This window comes from Enhydra lutris, unplaced genomic scaffold (genome assembly GCF_002288905.1).
Source record: "Enhydra lutris kenyoni isolate GAN:26980312 unplaced genomic scaffold, ASM228890v2 scaffoldscaffold57, whole genome shotgun sequence".
Classification (NCBI taxonomy): domain Eukaryota; kingdom Metazoa; phylum Chordata; class Mammalia; order Carnivora; family Mustelidae; genus Enhydra; species Enhydra lutris.
This window is the reverse complement of record NW_019154141.1, coordinates 1282454-1303264: the sequence shown is the minus strand read 5'-3', so window position 1 is coordinate 1303264 and position 20811 is coordinate 1282454. Positions and strand designations below refer to the sequence as shown.

The 20811-nt window shown below is 49.4% G+C and overlaps 1 protein-coding gene across 3 annotated transcripts in view; it reads right to left on the bottom strand.

Annotated features, from left to right (window-relative positions):
• Positions 1-20811, bottom strand: part of LOC111158193 (solute carrier family 39 member 11) — a 322724-nt gene that overhangs the window by 260226 nt on the left and 41687 nt on the right. For all 3 annotated transcript variants that reach the window (XM_022520108.1, XM_022520107.1, XM_022520109.1), the window contains exon 4: positions 19582-19740. In XM_022520108.1, the coding sequence (XP_022375816.1) occupies positions 19582-19740 (159 nt within the window). The remainder of the gene's footprint in view (positions 1-19581; positions 19741-20811) is intronic.

The following is a 20811-nucleotide window of genomic DNA, read 5'->3' as shown; positions in this document are numbered from 1 at the left end:
CTCATTAGAATCACCTGGACAGGTTTTAAAACTACTGAGGCCTAGGGACACCCGGTGGGCTCAGTCGGTTAAGCTTTTGCCTTCAGCTCTGTTCATGATCCCAGGGTCCTGGGATTGAGCCCCACATCGGGCTCCCTGCTTCTCCCTCTCCCTCTGCCTGCCACTCCCTCTGCTCATGCTCTCTCTCTCTCTCTGTCAAAGGAATAAAATCTTTAAAAAATAAAATAAAAATTAAAAAATAAACTACTGAGGCCTAAAACTGTGGGGGGGGGTGGGAAACAACAGAAATGTATTCTCCCATGTTTCTAGGAGCCAGAAGTCTGAAACTGAGATGTGGGCAGGGTCGTGCTCCTATGAACACCAGTCCTTACTGGATTCTTCCTTGTCTCTTCAGTTCCCATGGTTCTGGGCAACCTATGGCATTCCCTGGCTTGTGGTAGCAGAGCTCCAATCTCTGTCCCATCTGCACGTGGCTGTCTTTCATCCTCCTTTTGATCCCGTGTCCCTTCTCTTCTTCTTCTAAGGACATCAGTCATACTGGATTCAGGACCCATTCTACTCTAACATGACGTCTCCTAATTATATTGGCAAAGACCATATTTCCAAGTAAAGGCCCATTCTGAGGTTCCAGGAAAAATAAGAATTTGAGGGGATTCGTATCCAACCCCTGGACAACCACCCCTCAACTTTGGATTCTGCCCCGTGACTTGCTGAGCCAGTGATATGTGGACGAAAGTATCAGTGCATGACTTCCATGCCTGGGCCCTTGGGGGCTTCGTTTCTGCTCTTGCTTTAATGTCTCTGCCCACACGAGGAGAACATGCTCTGGTCTAAGGCAGACAAGCCTGTGCAGCAGGGCCTCCCCACCTATCTGCAACCTTGCCACACTGCCAATTTGCTGACAGCTGGGAAATCGGTCCTTACAGATCGTGGCACGCCACTGAGACAGCGTTTTTGCTTGTTACGCAGCAACAGCTAACTAATACACACGCTCTGTACCATGGCAACAGTGAACGAGGCGGCCTGCTGCAGCGCATCTGTAGCTACATTGTTCCCATTGTCTGAAATGCACACCCCACCTCCTGTCAAGGCCATCTACCTGACAAAGCCCAACTTCACCTTTAGGTCTAAGCATAAGCATCAACCCCAAGAATCCTCTTATGATTCCCCCAAGCCAAGTGGGTCACTACTCACCAAGTGCTCCCATTTTCTACTCTTTTCCATTACAGCAATTACTGCTCTGTAACTGCTTGTTTATATAATTATAAGGCTTTTGATCTCTGGCACTAGCAAGATGTCTGGTTCCAAAATCTGGCACTGAATGAACCACAGAAGAAAAGACCTGGTGGGAACAGGGCAGCAGGGGATAAGGGGGGAAAGGGAAGAAGAGTCACAGCCTGGGAAGAAAGACTTCAACCCCCGGCAAAAACCTGCATGTCCAGACACCATCGAAATGTGGTCCTGACACATGGGGCTGCTTTGGGGTATTCCCCCAGCCCTCGGATAAAAACTCGTGCAATCCTAGCGAACCACAGAACAGAGTGGGGAAGGGAAGCAAATGTCTGGGGGTCCCTGCTGAGGCATCTCAGTGAGGACGCAAGGAAAGCCAGGCCACATATGGACTTCGGCGACTCTGAGATGGAACGGAGCTGATGATGTTTCCGGTGATAAAGGGATTCAAAGAGAAGAGCAGCAGTTTTAAACAGTTGGTACTTAGGGGTGCCTGGGTGGTTCAGTCAGTTAAGTGTCTGCCTTCGGCTCAGGTCGTGATCCTGGGGTCCTGGGATGGAGCCCCATATCAGGCTCCCTGGGAGGCTGCTTTTCTCTGCCTGCTCTGCCTACCACTCCGCCCGCTTGTACCTTCTCTCTCTCTGACAAATAAATAGAATCTTTGGGGGGCCTGGGTGGCTCAGTGGGTTAAGCCTCTGCCTTCAGCTCGAATCATGATCCCAGGGTCCTGGGATCGAGCCCCACATCAGGCTCTCTGCTCAGCGGGGAGCCTGCTTCCCTTCCTCTCTCTCTGCCTGCCTCTCTGCCTCCTTGTGATCTCTGTCTGTTAAATAAATAAATAAAATATTTTTAAAAATAAAATAAAATAAATAGAATCTTTAAAAATAAATAAATACATACACAAATAGCTAGTAGTTAGACATTCCTGCCTCATGTGGTGAGTGGGGTGTATACCAGAAGGGGGCTTGGGGTCTCACAGAGAAAGACGACAAAGGACAAAGATGATGATCATGACACAGAGAAGGGGACAGGCCTGCAAATGCACACACAGCCCCACCTCCCTCGGAAGACAGTGGTGGCCGACCGCTCAAGCCCCAGCAGCTCCGGGTGGACCCCACCAAGAAAAGAGAATTCACGTGCCCTCGAGACAACACGAGTGTCCCTTTCTGGAGCTGTCAGTTATCCAAGTTACATTGCTCCCTTCCTGGCCGGCTCTCAACTCCTTGTGCCACCCTCAAAAATGTGCTCTTCTTCTCCCCACCCTGCCTTTGTCCGGAATGCAAGAACAGCTCATCTTCCCACTCTGCAGGCTGCTGGGGGATTAACTAAAACCAGAGGGGGCTCAAAGAGACCCTTCCCATCCTGGAATCTCATAGGGTTTAGCCCTCTGCAGGGTAAGGTCCTCTTGGGGCTGCTCATCATTAATAAAGCTGCTGAACACCTTGAAATCCCAACCATCAAAGGGTTCTTCTTACCAGGGATTTATGGCGCCCTTAGACTTAGAGGGAAGTTTACGCATGTGTAACAAGCACTCCCTGTGGAGCAATCTTCAGCCTTTTTCAGCATGTTGGCGGTTGCAGACTCCACAGAGAACCCACGGGAAGTCATGGACCCATTTCCTACTGAGATGAACCCTGCCCAGTAGAGTGGATGGTTTTCTTTCGGTGGTGCTTTATCTGAATCCCTTCGTATCCAGGGAATCGCCCGCTTTCTGACAGGGGATAGAGAATGAAAAGGTCTTCCCACAACCGAGGCTGAAAATCGAGACCCTCAACCTTGGCATGACTGGGCTGTGCCGCTCAAATGCACCCAAACCAGACCGACCGAGAAGGTAGTGAAGTCAGCTGGGCCCTCCGCTCTGCCCCCCTCCCCGCCCCTCTGCTCTGCTGGTGTTGGCTGGTGCAAAAGTAGCAGCAGGTACCTCCCAGTCGTGCATCTGGCAAATCTGCAGGCGCCAGGCAAACTGGCCGGCGGTGCTCAGCTCTTCAGAGCAAGGCAGGGACTTGGCCTGGGGTCTTGTGCTTGAAATGTGAGCCTTGAGCCTCATCCTCCAGCTCCCTCCTCTCCTGCCAGCATTCTGGGAGCTCCATGGTGAGCTCTTCCAAGCTCCGCTTCTGTTTAATCAGCCAGAGGCAGTATCTGTTGCTCACGATCCAGAGCCCTGATGGACGGGCACCCTCGGTTCCATAGCCAGAATCATGAGCCAGCTGAAGGGGGCTGAAGTCCGAACCAGCCCCGGTGCAGCTTTCTAGATCTCCGTAACCCCGGGGCTGAGGCTTCACGAACTAATGTTTGTTTTGCTGGTTGTTCTTCGCGAGGTTCTGCCGATCAGGCCCATGAGAGGAAACCACGGGGCGTGGGAAGGGGCACGCACCTTCCCGTGTGCTGGCCGCTGCCGTGAGCGCCCCTCCAGCTGAGGTCCACCACGACAGCGGCAATCCCTGCCTGTGCTACCCGCCGAGGCCGCTCCAGGCTTCTTCCGGTACTTGCAGAACTAGCTTCACCGTGCCCCAGCCCACGACATTGGCACCAGCCTGCTGGTGTGTCCTCCTTGGACACTGGAGTTTCCCTCTAAGGGGCCCCTCCATAGTTCTAACTTCTCCATTTCCTCAGTCCTAGGGGTGGTAGCTGCCTTCAGCAGGTACCCTAACAAATTCATACCTAGTTATATTATCTTTATATTATAGTATAAAATATAACTCTATGATATATATTATACATTACAAAATATAATATACTTTATAATATACAGTATAAAGATATTATATTACATTATATATTATATGTTATATAATATAAATATATTATATTATATTTATATTTATATTAAATTCTTTGTGTTCGGATGACTGCTATGGTTTCTCTCCCAGATCACTAGACCCTGACAGATACAGAATCCTCGCCTTAAGAAATGCTACAGGAGTACTTCATCTGCTCCCAGAGAGCACAGAAACAAAAATGAGACAGAAGAAAAACCAACGGGCAAGTCAAGATTGAAGGTCTCAAAAGACCCTGTAAAACACTAAGTAAAAAAAGAAAGATTTTAAGGTCTCAGCACAGAGGCCATGGGAGCAAGTTCAAGTTATACAAGTCCAGTAAGCAAGGCCATGACTATACCTGGGCAGTTTCTGCAAGGTAGGGAGGAAAGAGGAGAACAGGATCAGACCTATCACTTGGAAACACGGATTCTCACTCTCCTGCCGCAGGTTCTGCAGAGCCGCTGTATCAGGGGAATGGAAATGACGGGAGACAGGGCAGGGGAGGTTCCTGAGCACAGGGAGGAGAGAGGAAGAGTATCAGGTATCAGGTGCATCTAAAACCCTCTGCCTCCTTGCTACAACTGAAACAACCACTTCATTGCAAACAGTTATTGAGCTCTTAAAACATGCAGACACTGAGTTCGGCCCATCTGCACGGATTACCATGTTCATCGATTCCAAAATGCCTTCTGCCACAGATGCACCGTCCCACAAGGTATCGCTAAGAAAGAAAAATACAGTCACAATGACCTGCCATTGCCTGTAATAATGCATCCCAATTTTAGAGAGGTGAGGATGTGCAAAAATGTTTCTAGAATCAGTGAAACCTGGCAGCTCACTCTATCCTTGTAACCATCTCTGTGAAGTAGGGAGAGCAGGGCATAGCAGGGAGAGGTTGAGTAACTAGTCCTAGGTCCCGTAGTCAAAAAGTAGCAGAGCATGGATCTGATCTCAGTCGGTAGGATTCCAGGGCCCAGGCTATTGGCAATTATGCTCTGCAGCCTCTTAAGCCACTGAGAATTCAGGGATCAAACTCTCACTGAATGTGTGCAAAAGCCGCTCATCTATCCTGAGATTTTAGATGTGCAAAAGATGGCACCCACGAGCAGTAAGTTGGTCAAAGAAAGGACTCACTGCTGAACTGCTTCACAGAACACCACCAGCTCCCAGGGCAGTGAGGGGTGGGAGGGGCAGCAGCAGCAAGGAGAGAATTAACCACACAAACTGTATCAGTTTCCTGTGGCTGCAGTAACAAATTATCACAAAACGATGGTTTAAAACAACAGAAACTCATTGTCTCACAGTTCCAGAAGCTGGAAATCCAAAATCGTACCACTGGGGTGAAGCCAGAGGGTGACAGGACCAAACTTCCAGCAGAGGCCCTACAGTAGGATCCACTCCCCGCTTCCTGCACCATCGAGGGGCTCCTGGCGCTCCTGGATTCTGGGCTTCGTCACTCCAACCTCTGCCTCCAGGGCCGGAAGAGGCCCTTTCCTCTACCGGGTCAAATTCTCCTCTGCCTCCCTTTTATAATTATGGACACATGTGACTGCATGTAGGGTCCGCCTGGATAAACCAGGTCGGCCTCTTCATCCCAAAGTCCCTAACGTCATCACAGCTGTGAAGACCCTTTTCCCATATAAAGTAATACTCACGGGTTCCAGGGATTAGGACCTGGATATCGTTGGGGGCCATTATTCATCTGACCACCCAAACCAAAGGTGGAACATGTTTCTAGGGCCTTCCAAGCCTGGATACCTAAGCAAATAGGTACAAGTTTTTGAAATATTCATCCATATTTTAATATTTCCAAACTTGTGATGGAAGAGAACCTTTACCCAATGTATCTGGAAATGCAATGACCGCTCCAACTAAATGTGCCTGGAATTATTATAAAAGAAATCAGGGTCTAGTTTGCTAATGCTACAAAGGACAGGTTTGACCAATGGCCTCGGGCAGGTCTGATGGGGCTTGTGAAGCAGAGTCCTGGATGGGGAGTTGAGATAGGGAAACTGAAGGGACCCCATGAAAACCTGCTTCTGGGTGGGGGTTGGGATGGGGAGGGAGAGGGAAAGAAGCTGAGGCAGACTCCACACCCAGCGCGGAGCCCAACTCAGGGCTGGATCTCACAAACCAGGGATCATGATGGAGCGGAAATCAAGAGTCTGAAGCTTACCTGACTGAACCACCCAGGTGCTCTGAAAACTTGTTTTTTTGTTTTTTTTTTCCCTCCTTTTCCTGTTTCTATTCTTGCTAGGACCTGCAGCCCCACCTTACACACACCTTATAGAACAGACAATATATGTCTTCTTTATAAAAGTCAAAGATTTAGTGATTTCTTTGGAGGATTCCAGCGCAACAGATAACATCTAAGGAGGGATCAGATGGGGTTGGCATGACCATGGACTCATCAAAATTCCTGCCTCTAGGGCATGAGTGATTTACGGGGACACCTAAACACCTGTCTTTGTTCCTAGATTGCTGAAAAGACACAGACCACCGTCCTCAGAAAACCCCCCCACACCCCATGCAAAGAGGAGATTCACCATCTTTCCTGAGTCTCCTAGACGCTCTGTCCATATCTACACTCTCTCTTTCAGACTCTACTCTCACTTCCTCACTTTTGATTTCTTTCCAGCACAAAGTCAAGGACCCCCTTGGCTGGTCCTGCCAGACCACCCCCCCGCCCCGCCCATGTCCTTGGACCCAACCAGCCTAGAACTAGAACACTTACAAAGAAACCAGAGGAAGGAGACCGACACCTGTTTTAGAGAGAAAGCAGCCCGTGCGTACAGACAGAGAGTACAATCTGGCCCCGCATTAGTAAGGGACAAAAGGACACTCCACAGAGATGTCCTGGGGGTAGTGACAGGACCGCTGAGGGGCTGCAGAGAGTGACGCACACCCATGCAAGGGGCAAAGAAGGACCGAGTCACCCAAGATCTGAGACAATAGTTTTCACCAACGTCTGAGTGCCAGCCGCCCTAACAAAGCCCCCACACACTGGGTGACTTAACACAAAGGGGCTTCTCACAGTTCTGGAGCCTGAGGGTCCAAGATCGGGGTGCCAGGAGGGCTGGGTTCTGGGAAGGACTGCGATTTATAACAAGAAATATCTGATTGGTCTTTGCCCCTATTTCTAGCACAAGAGCTCTTAAAAACGCTTGGGGAGTCCTCTCAGTGATAAGAGAGATTAAAGTGTCTCAGTAATTGTCACCAACCTCTTTCCACCACGCCTGAGCTTATGTTAATCAGGTGACCTCTAGAAAGCGCCCCAGGAGGGGGTCGGTTGCCAAGGGAAACCGACCACGTGACTAGAGGGTTGGAACTTTCCACCCCACCCCCTGACCACCGGCCTGGAGGCAAAGTGGGAATGGAGAATGAATCAATGATTTAATCGGTCATGCCCAGGTAATAAAACCACGATAAAAACCCAAGACAGGGTTCAGAGAGCTTCCGGTTTGGTGAACACACAGAGATGCGGCCAATTGAGGTGTGGGGAGAGAGGAGAGACCTCCCCGTCTCCCCCGCCTTTCCCCATACTTGGCCCCATGCTTTTCTCCTTTTGGCTTTTTTTAGAGCTTTATCTTTTTGTAACAGACCAGTAATCTCAAGAGTACAGCTGACCCTTGAACACATGAGCGGCATGGGTCCAATTAGCTGAGAATTTTTTCCCATAAAGACAGTACAGTCCTGTAAATGCACTTTTTTCTTCCCTATGATTTTCTTAATATTTTCTTTTCTCTAGCTTACTTTATTATAATACAGCACATAATATACATAACATGCCAAATATGTATTAATCCACTGCTGATGGTATCAGTGGGGCTTTTAGTCAACACTGCGAGCTCACTATGAACAGTTCCGTTCCGGAAGATTCAAAAGTTATACGGGGATTTTGGACTGTGTGTATGTGGGGGGGCAGGGGTTGGCACCCCTAACCCCTGTCCTGTCCAGGGGTCAACCGTAAGCTGTTTTCCTGAGTTCTGTGAGCCGCTATAGCAAATTAATCAAATCCAAGGAGGGGGGATGGGAACTTCTGCTCTACAGCAGACCGACACAACCAGGACTTGATGCTGGCAGGCAGGTAGATATCTGCAGGGAGATAGCGTCGGGATGAACTTGAACTGTAGGATGCCCAGCTAGTGTTGAAGAACTGCTTCGTGGTATGGAGAAAACACACACAACAGAGCTTTCTTCCTGGCCGGCAGTCAGCTGCCTTCTCACCTCTGCACAGGGCAGAGACAGAAGGAACATTCAAGCTCTCCGGTGTCCGCTCTTGTAAGAGCGCTAATCCCACAATAAGGGGTCCCACCCTCGGGGCCTTATCGAAGCCTCACACTCTCCCAAAGACTTCCCTTCAAATACGCACTGGGGTTTAGGGCCTCAACATATGTATGGGAAGGAGGGGGAGGCACCATTCCCTTGGTAGCAACAACTTGGATGTCAAACCTGGTGGAGAGCCCACTAGCAACCTGTGACAGGAGTAAAATAATCTAGTCAGTTACAGTGAGGCACGGGAGGACTGAAGGTTTCCACCTCACCCTGTCAAATCGTTTTGGTCTCCAAATGGCCAGTTGGTTACTAATCGGTCTGAAAGAAAGACCCCACAGGATGAGTGGCAAAGATGGGCAATGGTCCTACGGGTCCAGTTGTATAGGCACAACTTTTCAACCTGTTCCCTTGGGAACAGTAGAAAGAAGGGGCCATCTGTCTATAGATAGCCAAACATCTACGAAAGGACATCTCACCTTCTAGAACCCAGAGGCAAGAGGGATGAACATCACAATGAAGCCCTCCTCTCCAATAAATACATAAATCTTAAAAGAGAGAGTGAAAGAGTTAAAATACAATGTAAAAGTATGGTATTGGCTCAAAAACAGACACATAGATCAATGGAACAGAACAGAGAGCCCAGAAATGGACCCTCAACTCTATGGTCAACTAATTTTCAACAAAGCAGGAAAGAATGTCCAATGGAGAAAAGACAGTCTCTTCAACAAATGGTGTTGGGAAAACTGGACAGCCATATGCAGAAGAATGAAACTGGACCATTTTCTTACACCACACACAAAAATAGACTCAAAATGGATGAAACACCTCAAAGTGAGACAGGAATCCATCAAAATCCTTGAGGAGAACACAGGCAGCAAACTCTTCGACCTCAGCCACAGCGGCTTCTTCCTAGAGATATCACCAAAGGCAAGGGAAGCAAGGGCAAAAATGAACTACTGGGACTTCATCAAGATCAAAAGCTTTTGTACAGCAAAGGAAACAGTTAACAAAACCAAAAGACAACTGACGGAATGGGAAGAAGATATTTGCAAATGACATATCAGATAGAGGGCTAGTATCCAAAATCTATAAAGAACTTATCAAACTCAACACCCAAAGAACAAATAATCCAATCAAGAAATGTGCAGAAGACATGAACAGCCATTTCTGCAAAGAAGACATCCAGACGGCCAACAGATACATGAAAAAGTGCTCCACATCACATCACAACAGACACACATCAAAGTGCTCACTGGTGTGAGATACCATCTCACACTAGTCAGAATGGCTAAAATTAACCAGTCAGGAAACAACGGGTGTTGGTGAAGATGCAGAGAAAGGGAAACCCTCTTACACTGCTGGTGGGAATGCAAGCTGGTGCAGCCACTCTGGAAAAAAGAATGGAGGTTCCTCAAAAAGTTGAAAATAGAGCTACCCTATGACCTGGCAATTGCACTACTGGGTATTTACCCTAAAGATACAAATGCAGGGATCTGAAGGGGCACATGCACCCCAATGTTTATGCAGCAATGTCCACAATAGCCAAACTACAGAAAGAGCCTAGATGTCCATCAACAAATGAATGGATAAAGAAGATGTGGTATGTATATACAATGGAATACTATGCAGCCATCAAAAGAAATGAAATCTTGCCATTTGCACGACATGGATGGAACTAGAGAGTATTATGCTAAGCGAAATAAGTCAATCAGAGAAAGACAATTATCACATGATCTGATATGAGGAATTTGAGAGGTAGGGAGGGGGGTCATGGGGGGTAGGGAAGGAAAAAATGAAACAAGACAGGATTGGGAGGGAGACAAACCGTAAGAGACTCTTACTCTCATGAAACAAACTAAGGGTTGCTGGAGGGTGCAGGGGAGGGATAGGGTGACTGGGTTATGGACACTGGGAGGGTATGTGCTATGGTGAGTGCTGTGAAATGTGTACACCTGGCCATTCACAGACCTGCACCCCTGGGGCAAATAATACAGTACATGGTAATTTTTTAAAAAGATACAATACATAATGAACAAATTGTTACATAATGGCATTATGGAATATCCTTATATATCATCATCTAAAATGCCATCAGAAACTGCAGTATCATGATACAATATAAATCACCCACTTCTACCCCCAACCGTGATGTCAAACTAGAACACTCTCGGCAAGAAAACCTAGCCTTAGCCTGCACTTCCTGCACCTCATGACCTACAGGTCCTGCCCTAAACCACTTCTGGCATCTTCATGCCCCTTGCTCCGCCATATGGAAATTTGACATTCAAGCAGCTTTTGGTGAAATGGGGAGGGCTGCGCAGAGTCAGGACTCAGGGTGTCAGACATGATTGCTTCTACAAAGGCTGCCAGGAGAACCAGGGGAGGAGCAAGGCAGCGGTAAATGGGAATATGGGCCAAAAGGAAGCTAGAGCCTCTCGGGGAAAAGGAGGTCTCCCTGGTGATTCTGGTGAGCTCTGAAATCTGCAACCCAGAGAACCAGATCCTCCCCCCTTTCATCTTGAGGCCGCCCCTACATCGCCAGCAGGAAGCCCTTCTTTCCCTCTGTTCTCAATCTTTGGCAATAGTAAAACTTGGCTTAGAAGGGAAAGAGAAAGGTGCTGGAACTGCAGTGAATCACCCCAGAAAACAACACCCGAACAAAAGCAAGTCACGTAGCCTTCATTCGGGGGTCACCGACCTTGGCTGCACACCAGAGCCTGTGTGGGGGTTCTGTTTCAGACGCTAGGCCCCGCCATGCACAGAGTGAAATCAGAACCCCCCCAGGGAGTTTCAGGGGGTCTCCATATTTTTCTAAAGCACCAAAGACAACGTTCCCTGCTCCTTCCCACCCCTACCCCGCCCCACCCACTCCACTTCCCACACACTTCCTGATCACTTTGCTCAGAAAATGCCTGTTCTAAAAGGCACTATAAACCTTTAGCTTCTTAGGTAAAACAGCATTAAGAAAGGAAAGCCATGACAAATCATAGAACAGATTCAAATCTCAGATTAAGGTTTTCTAATTTTTACCCGCACGGTTCATTATCCGTGCCTCATCCGTGTCTGTTGTGCCCAGAAAGTGGTCCTTGCAAAGGGCACGGATCTGCTTCCAGGCGTTGAGCCCTTTAAACTTAGAAGCTGGAGGGAGTTTTCTCAGAGACCATCCCATTTGATCTTCCCAACATCTTCATTCCCACATTCACCAAGTTCCTCCTGCAGACCTACTGTGCACCAGGCACTGTGCTGATTGGTGTGGAGGACACAGGGGGCACCAGAGCAGACCCACCCCTGCCCATGCTCCAGCCTTCAGGCCACAGAGGATCAAGGCCACAGGTGAGGACAGGGTAGGGAAGAGAAAGCCCACTGTGGGAGAGGTGCCAAGTGGAACCAAGACATGGGGCGGCCAGGGAAGCTTTGCAGGGGAGGAACACACCAACCACATCAGAAGCAGGAGAGAACGGCGTCCTGAGCTACTCCCCACTGCCATGGGTTAGTAAGTATCACTTAACTTTTGCAGTGGACTCAGCACACCTCGGTCGTGCTCGGGTCAAAGTGAGGAGAACTTCTACACTTATTCACCCAAGTCATTGGCAAAAGGAGGCTCCAGAGGGGACTGGCTATGATTTTGGAGCCACGGTGTGCTCCTGGGCCACGGGGATGAAACCCCTTCCCCTCCACCCACGCCTAAGACACAGGACAGAGAAAGGAACTGCAGACCTAGACCAGCACAGAGCATTTCTGGAGGGAGGTACTGAAGAGTGGTACTACTATACATGGGCCTTGTCGTCTGTGCCCAGGGCTCAGTCAGTTCTATGTTGGACTCTTGACTTTGGCTCAGGTCATGATCTTGGGGTCGTGGGATTGAGCCCTCCCTGCTTGGCGGGGGGGAGTCTGCTTGAGAGTCTCTCGCTTTCCTTCTTCCTCTGCCTCTCCCCCTGCTCACACGCTCACGCTCTTTCTTTCGCAAATGAGTCAATAAATCTTTTTAGAAAATCAGTTAATTATAAACTGCCAGTTTATTATAAAAACAAGAAGCACGTAGTGCTTGGCTAAAGCGAAGCAGAAGCTCTGGTGTGTGCACATGTGCGTGTGTGCACACGTGTGTGTGCACACACGCGTGTATGCGTTTTCATGCCAGACCCTCTTGCCTCCGGGAAAACACCGCACTGACACAGGAGGGTTCTGAGCTCGGGCCAAGAGCCAGAGCGCACGGTCTCCAATGCTCTAGGCCACGGGCAAAGCTACCAGTTTCTCCCGCAGCCCAGGGAGCCAGGACCACGGGCACACCAACCGCCGGAGCAGTGCCTGTGCACAGCTAAACATGCACCGCAAGACGGCCAGGGACCGGTGAAAGCCATGCGTTTTCCTTCTCCCAGAGGCAGCAAGCACAGTGTACGAGAAGACTGTGTCCACTCCTTCAGCCCCTCTGCGGGCCGGCGAGACCAAAGCCAACACCCGAGCTTCTTCCCTAAAGTCGCAAGAGGCTGCTGAACGCATCACTCGCAAAACAAGCCTCAAGCCTGGCTCCCACTTGCACCTGGGGACCGGGTGCTCGCCCCCAGCGGGCCCTGAATGCCACTGTCACCAAGTTCCCATTCGGAAGGGCAAGCAGCTCCCCTGTGCCAAGCCCGGGACGTTGACATATCCTGTCAGCTCCATGAAAGACTCAAAACCCTTTTTGTCAGTGGATCGCTCCGGGAGACCACCTTTCCAGGGTGCCCTCTGGCCATCAGAAATGAGCGCACCCATCAGCGGTGTCTCACTTAGCGAGCTCTGCCGCTTGGGGAGCAGACTCGGTCAGCCCGCCAGCTCAGCGGCCGGAACATCGTCTTGTTCTTATTCAAAACACCCAGTGCTTAACTGATGGCCTCTGGTGATGTCTGCGGCATGAGCTGTCCCTACCCGAGTCACCTCTCAACCTTAGTACCATCAACACCAAAAGAAACTAAGAGAATGTTGTTAGGGGCTGAATTGTGTCCCCTAAAATTCCTAAGTTGCAGCCCGAACCCCTGGACCTCAGAATGTGGCTGTCTTTAGAGAGAGGGTCTTTGAAAGAGGTGATCAAGTTAAAAGGAGACCATTAGGGTGGGCCCTAGTCCATCCGACCGGTGTCCGTAGGAGAGGACATTCAGATGCACGGGGAGACACCGAGCATGTCCCTGCATAGAAGCAAGACCGCGTGAGGGCCCAGCAGGACGGGAGTGTGTGCAAGCCAGCGAGAGAGGACGCAGAGGAAGCCCGACCCGCAGGCTCCCTGATCGCAGAGTTTCGGCCTCCAGAGTCGGGAGGAAACATACTACTGTTTCTGGAGGGCCCTGGTCTGCAGCACTCCGTGCTGGTGGCCCCAGAAATGAGCACAGGTGTGTGGACAGGGAAGCAATACGCCCATCTGCAAAACCTCATCCCTCTTTGACCGGATTCTACAGCCAGTGGAGTCGCCGGATAACCCCCCGGTGCCCCAGCCCCTGCACTGGAGGCTCTCTCCAGCCTAGCGACAACGGCAACAACCCATCAGACCCAGTTTACCCTCCAGTAGGAAGAGAATTGCATCTGCCAAAGCTCAACCAAGCATGAGAAAGAAGGAAGCACCACGGGGCGCCTGGGTGGCTCAGTCGGTGAAGCGCCTGACTTGATCTCGGGGCCCTCTGCTTCCTCCCTCCCTCCCCTTCCTCCCCCACCTCCCATTCACGCAGGAGCATGTGTACTTTCTCTCTCAAATAAATAAATAAATAAAATCTTAAACAAAAACAAAAACAAAAAACAGAAGGAAGCACTAAAACGGAGGCAGAGGGTCAGTCTTGTCCGGGCTTAGCAGACCATGCCAGGCTTCCGCTCCAGGCTCTCGGGTGGTTTTATCGTCGCAGTTTCTCCCTGGGGCATTCTGTAAGGTGCTCCTGCCTCCCCCACGGTCCCCCTCCGCCATCCCATCTTCTCTCTGCAAGGTGTTCTTTGGTGAAGTAGAATCAGAATGCTGAAGATGGAGAGAACCTATACAAGAGGAAAAAACACTTCCAAAGGCCCCCTCTGGGGACAAAATACTTGCCTCCTGCAACCTGGACTGCTTCCAGAAACGTGTCCTAGGTGGCTGCTCAGAGCAACCCCAGCCGGGCAGTACTGACATCAGCCAACGTTGGCCACATAGTAAAAGTTCGGGCACCCACTGCTCGGTCAGGTTTTCAGCAGAAGCGTCTTCTCTGCCATTACAGAGACAGCAAAGAGAAGAAGCTCTATGGGACTGGAGACACAGATAAATTAAGGAGGGGGTGGAGAAGAAGGCAGTACCCCCAAAGCTTGGGAATCGGCCCTGACCCCAGAGCCTCTCTGGACAGGACCACCAGCCACGCTCTCTCAGACGAGAGACTCCGAGGCAATCGCAGAGACCACCTTCTTCCCTTCCCCACGGCAGTCCCTGGGCAGCCTCCTCAAGATGTCACATCCCAAGGGAGGGGAGGGAGAGGGTGGGGAGCGCGTATCTCCCGGGGAGACTGCCAAGATGGAAAGCAAAAGCCGAAGAAAGCAAGTAGCAACAACACAGTATGTTCCCATGTGTTTTTCAGAAAACACAAAACAAAATTACATTTCCAGATGTACACAGACACATATGTAAAGACGCGGAGCAACCCAGCTACTCAATGATCGGGGAAATTACCAGGCGAACGACACACAGGAACGTGGTGGGACGCTGCACAGGGACTAGAAGGACTGTAGATCAAAGTCAGTTCAAACGTTAAAAACAGCCCCCGAGAGGAGGCACACACTGCTTCCGGGGGTGTGAAAACGCACTGTACACAAGCACCCTAGAGAAAGGAGCTCGAAACGAGGCAGAGCTGGGATTGCTCCAGAGCGGATTTAAAGCATGTTCGAGCGAAACAAACAAATGGGGAAAGTGTCTACCTTTCAGTATATAAAAGACACAGCATAGTTCATTTTCTTAAAGAAAAGACAAAAAGTCTGGAAGGATACCCACTAAACCGTTAACAATGGTTGGTCTGGGGACAGCAGAGGAAGATGGAAGTGTCAGTCCATTCGGGATCGCTAGAAAAAATTACTCTAGGGGGCGCCTGGCTGGCTCAGCCCATGGAGCTCGCAACTCTTGATCTTGGGGTTGTGGGTTCAAGCCCCACGTTGGGGGTAGAGGTTATTTAAAAAAATAAAATCTATTAAAATTAGGAGCGCCTGAGTGGCTCAGTCAGTTAACCATCTGTCCTCAGCTCAGGCCCAATGATCCTGGGGTCCTAGGATGGAGCCCTACCGCAGGCTCCCTAGCTCAGGGGCAACTCTGCTTCTCCCTCTCCCTCTGCCACTCCCCTCCACTTGTGCTCTGTCTCTCGAGTTCTCTCTCTCTCTCCAATAAATAAAAAAAATCTTTTGAAAAAAATATATAAATAAATAAATTGTTTTGAAAAAATTAAGAAATTACTGTAGACCGAGTGGCTTATATACAACAGAAATGTATTTCTCACACTTCTGGAGGCTGGAAGGCGAGTATCAGAGAGGCTGGCAGGACCGGAGTCGGGTTTCTTGTTCATAGACATCATCGTGTGTATCCTCACAGGGCAGAACAGGGAGCTCTGGGGGACCTCTTTATAAGGGCACTAATCTCATCATAAGGAAACCATGCCCATGACCTGACCACCTCCACAAGGTCCACCTCCTAATACCATCACACTGGGGGTTAGGATTTCACTGCATGAATTTTAAGGGGACACAGTCTATACCAGGAAGGGACCTTCATAGAAATTTTTTTTCTTTAGTTTTTATGACGAGATTTTTGGGTTGTAGTTGTAATACTATGTGATTACAAAGAAAGACAGGAGGGAGGGCACCTGGGTGGCTCAGGCGGTTAAGCATCTGCCTTTGGCTCAGGTCATGATCTCTGGGTCTTGGGATGGAGTCCTGCTTCGGACTCCCTGCTCCGTGGGGAGTCTGCTTCCCCCTCTACCCCTTTTCCCTGACTTGTGCTCTCTGTCTCTCAATTAAATAAATAAAATCTTTAAAAAGAAAGGAAGGAAGGAAGGAAGGAAGAAAGGAAGGAAGGAAGGAAGGAAGGAAGGAAGCAGGCCTTCGGAACACACACCCTACCATCCTTCCCAACCCCACCCTTCTACCCACCAGTGGAAAATCACTGCTTTAAACTCAAGGTAAAGGCCACCCACCTACTACCATCCTGAACTTCATACAGAACCAGAACTGCAAAGATCATAAAAATGTCAACGTCTCCAAACAGCTGTTCACTATCTGTTCTGTCTCTCCCTAGGGCCTCCGGAGGGGAAGCCTGGGCTCAGGCTGGCCCCAGTCACATTGCTCATCAGCCCCCTCCTGGCAGCCGTCTTCCCGAGGTCCAGCAGCGGGCTACCTCCAGGCCGACCCACTGCCTCTTTCCCTCTCCCATTAAGACACCATTTGGCAAAATCTCCACAAATCTCTGTAAGCTCATTTCCCATTAACGGTTACTGCCGGAGCCTTCTCTACTTTATTCGCAGATAAAGAAATGAAAACAAATACCCAGTTCAGAGAGCAATTTGATGTATCTGAAGTTAACAAAGCCGCAACGGGTTCAACCTGACAGGCTGTGATGAGTAAAACCCTTTTCATGAGCGGCATTTTGCTTGGGCTCCAAAAGGGGGACAGATGAATCTGAAAAGCTGAACAAACAGAAATAGCATTGGTAGACCAGAGTTGGTGGTTAACCATCTCCTTCCCACAGACCCAAGAGTCTGGGTTCGCAAACCGACTTCTAGCAGCCCGAGAAGGCTACCTTCCCTGTGGGTGCTTAGTCAGGGTCAGATAAGAGATCCAAACCCATTAGCTCACACTCCACGAAGCACCTCGGACAGATCCACACTGCTACCCTTCCTGGGTCTAGAAAGCCCACTAAGAGCGAGACCTAAGGGTGCCTGGGGGGCTCGGTGGGCTAAAGCCTCTGCCTTTAGCTCGGGTCATGATTTCAGGGTCCTGGGATCGAGCCCCATGTCGGGCTCTCTGCTCGGCAGGGAGCCTGCTTTCCCCTCTCTCTCTCTGCCTGCCTCTCTGCCTGCTTGTGATCTCTGTCTGTCAAATAAGTAAGTGAAATCATTAAAAAAAAAAAAGAGTGAGACCTAGGGGAACCTCAGGCCGTCTCAGAGCAATGGTGGCCTGTCTTTGCCACTCTCAACGGCAACATCTGTATTCAGTGACTGTAGCACTTATAAATTATTCTTATCTGTTTATAGGCCTTCCAGAACAAATTCCCCTTCTCACATCAACAGCAAGAATTAATTTCTTTTTAAATGTCCTAGAACAGATGTTTACTGTCAGGCCGATCTTTCTGCCAATTAGCGTGGTTCTGGGCGTTCACGGTTATCATGTCCGTTCTCGAGCCCCTTCAAATTCTCTCCCTGGACGTGCAGCCACTACTCCCAAGCCATTGCTAATTTTCTGTGCAGTCTGTCCACGACTCTCCCCTGGGACCTTCTCCATATTCAAAGCATATATTAGAACGAACACCAAGCAAAAGGTTAAAACAATGATGCTGCACAGTACAAGCCGGTCAATGACTATTTACACTGCCCAGAGGAAGTCCCCACATTCACACAGCTGATCAAATATATCAGCCCCCATCCCCGCCCCCAGTACTGGGGAGCAGTGACCCATCATGAGTGCAAAGAGCCCTCCCCAAGATACGGTCTTAGAAGCCCCAGGTAGGAAAGGCAGAATGAGAACCAATGGAGGCTGTGCAGAGCCACTGAGCCAGCCCCTGGTCCACTGTTCTGAGAGTTAAGGCCACTGGCCCTAAGATCTTCCTGCCAGGGCGAGTAGAATACACCCCCACAGCCAGTTCACCCATGACCAGGGTGGGTCTGAGAGCAGAACATGGCAGCCCACATGGAGGACCTCTCAAAGTTCTTATCATGCAGCTATAAACAAGGGCAATTAGTCAAGGGTCCTAGGGCCAGAAACGGACACTGACATTCAAGCTTGTGATGATAAAAACATGACACATGGTCCTTCCTCCGAGATAAAGTCATGACTCTCCATCCAACCAACTGTCTGGTCCAGAGGCCGGTCCTTCTATGACACAAGGAATCAGTTTCTTATTGGTCCTAAGGACAATTCAAGCTTGTGATGAAAAAAACATGACACATGGTCCTTCCTCCAAGATAAAGTCATGACTCTCCATCCAACCGTCTGGTCCAGAGGCCGGTCCTTCTATGACACAAGGAATCAGTTTCTTATTGGTCCTAAGGACAAGTTCCCAAGAACCCTTCCTTTTCTTTCTCCATTCAGGAATTTATGACAGCAAAGAAGGCAGGTAGGCAGATGTCTGACCTGGGCTAGATGTCCAGCTGACTCCGGAGAGCCTGACCTGATCCTAGCTCATCACAGTCCAAAAGAAGAAATGACCTCCAACCCCATTCTCCCCTATAGCGTCCTTCTTGTGCCTCCTTCCTTTCTGAATGAGAAAACAATTCAAGGACCAGTCCCAGATCTCACAGAGGACTTGTGCCTACCTCTAGGGCTGGATGGGACCCAGCATCGGGTCATATTCCTGTCCTGGGTTCTTATGGACACTGACCCTTCACACCATGTGATTTTAACCAATGGCGCCTGGATATGATCCATGGCCAGATTTCAGGCTGTGGTTCGTACCACGCTTCTACATGAGCAATTAAGTACACGCTCACTCCCCAAACCTAACCCACCAGCCCCATTTCAGCAAAGAAAACCTAAAATCTGTGGCTCGCCCCCAGTTCTGGTGTCTCTTTAGATTTTTCAATTTTTACTTTGCAGCTCCTAAAGGGAGTTATCCTCAAGCTACAGGAAGGAAAACTGGAGCCAAGGGGCACGCAACCAGGCAACAGCAGAAGTGAACTTGAACTCAGGGCTCTGCTACCCAGTGTCCCCACCTCACCCTCCCATTAATAAGCCCTTGTTGATGTGACACTTTGTCAATGGTCTTGTGCTGTAGCTGGGTGTCGTCATCTCCCTGATGACAGTGTAGGCCCCTTAAGGGTCAAGTCCATGATCATAATCACTCACTTCTCCCAGCCGCTGGGTCCTTTCAGAGACACAGGGCCACACGGTTCCGCACTAGCTGAACTCTCTATTTATAACGAAATCTGACATTTCAAATCTGAACTTACCAAAATGTAACTAAGGGAATGATTAGTCATATTACCAAGAGCTTATTTTCTTTTAGGAAAAAAAAAAAAAAAGTCCGAATTCACAGTAAAATTCTAGGTAAAAGCCCTAAATGGCTTGAAATACCTATTTCGCTATCACTGGCGACTCAACAGAGCCATGAGTGGGTACATCAAGTCTGAAGAGTGGTACTCACCAGGTGAGGCATCAGGAGGTCAGCCAGGTAGACAAAAGCAGCTCCGAGCGTGAACCCAACGGCCACAGGGAAGAAGGCAAAGGAACCAAAGCCCCCAGAGGATGTGGCCATCTCAACAGCTGGGGCCAGGAGAGACCAATAGGAAGCCGCTAACATGACCTGCAAAACCACAGTGAACAAGCCATTAAACCAACCACAACCCCAAAAGGCCTTCCAACTGCCGACTTCAGCTGCTCTCTGGGGCCCACAGCGAACCCCACGCAAGCATAAGCCCTTCATCTTCAGTGGTCGGTAATCTCTCAAACCAAAAAGCCACCACCAGAATGCCTGAAGCAGACACCATAGGAACTCAATGGGGCGTGGGATGGAGGGGACCTTGGAAGGATGGAGTCCAGCGGGCTCTCATCTAGCCTCGAACTCAGCGGGTCTCAACCCTGGGCAACTCTACTCTCTGGTACAGTTTGGCAACAATGTGTGGAGACATTTTTGGTTGTCCCAGTAGACGTGTGTCACACACATCCATCTCCCTTCTATTTTTACCTGGTAGCTCTACGTCTGCTCTCTGGAGCATCAAAGAAGGGATCCTTCTTCTAAGGATACATGGCAGCCTTTGAAATATTTGAAGACAACCGCTGATCAATGTCAGCCTGGGCTTGCCCACTTTGTTATCTCTCCAAGGAAAGAAGGGAACTAATATTTATTGATCCCCTACTATGTCCAGGGAAATAGATCTTGATATCCTCTTTTATCATGGCCACAACCCCGGGAGGCAGATGCTGCTTTCTGTTGCTATCTACAGATAAAGAAATCGAATCTAGAAGTAATGAGACCATGTGAAGGAGGTCACATGGTCAGTAAGTGGCGGGTTCACAGACCTGAGCAAGCAGGACCAGAATCACCTGAATGAGGGCAGAACCATGAAAGGGAAGAGAAAAATGAAGCGGAACCCAAGTCTCAATGAGGTCAATCTAATAGAACTTCTCCAGTGTTTACTGAATTAAATGCTCATCCACGGCTGTTTACTCTTAAAGATGCTGTGACATCTTCTTGGCAAGGGTACACCCACGACCCATCGTAACCATATGACAGTCATCACGGACATGTAAAATGTTGAATGGGTTTCTAAAAATGATTTAATTATGCCCTGCCTTAAAAAAAAAAAACAACTGCATCACCCGTCTCCAAAATAACATTCGGAGTGACAGAACCAGGTATTACAAAAGCAACAAT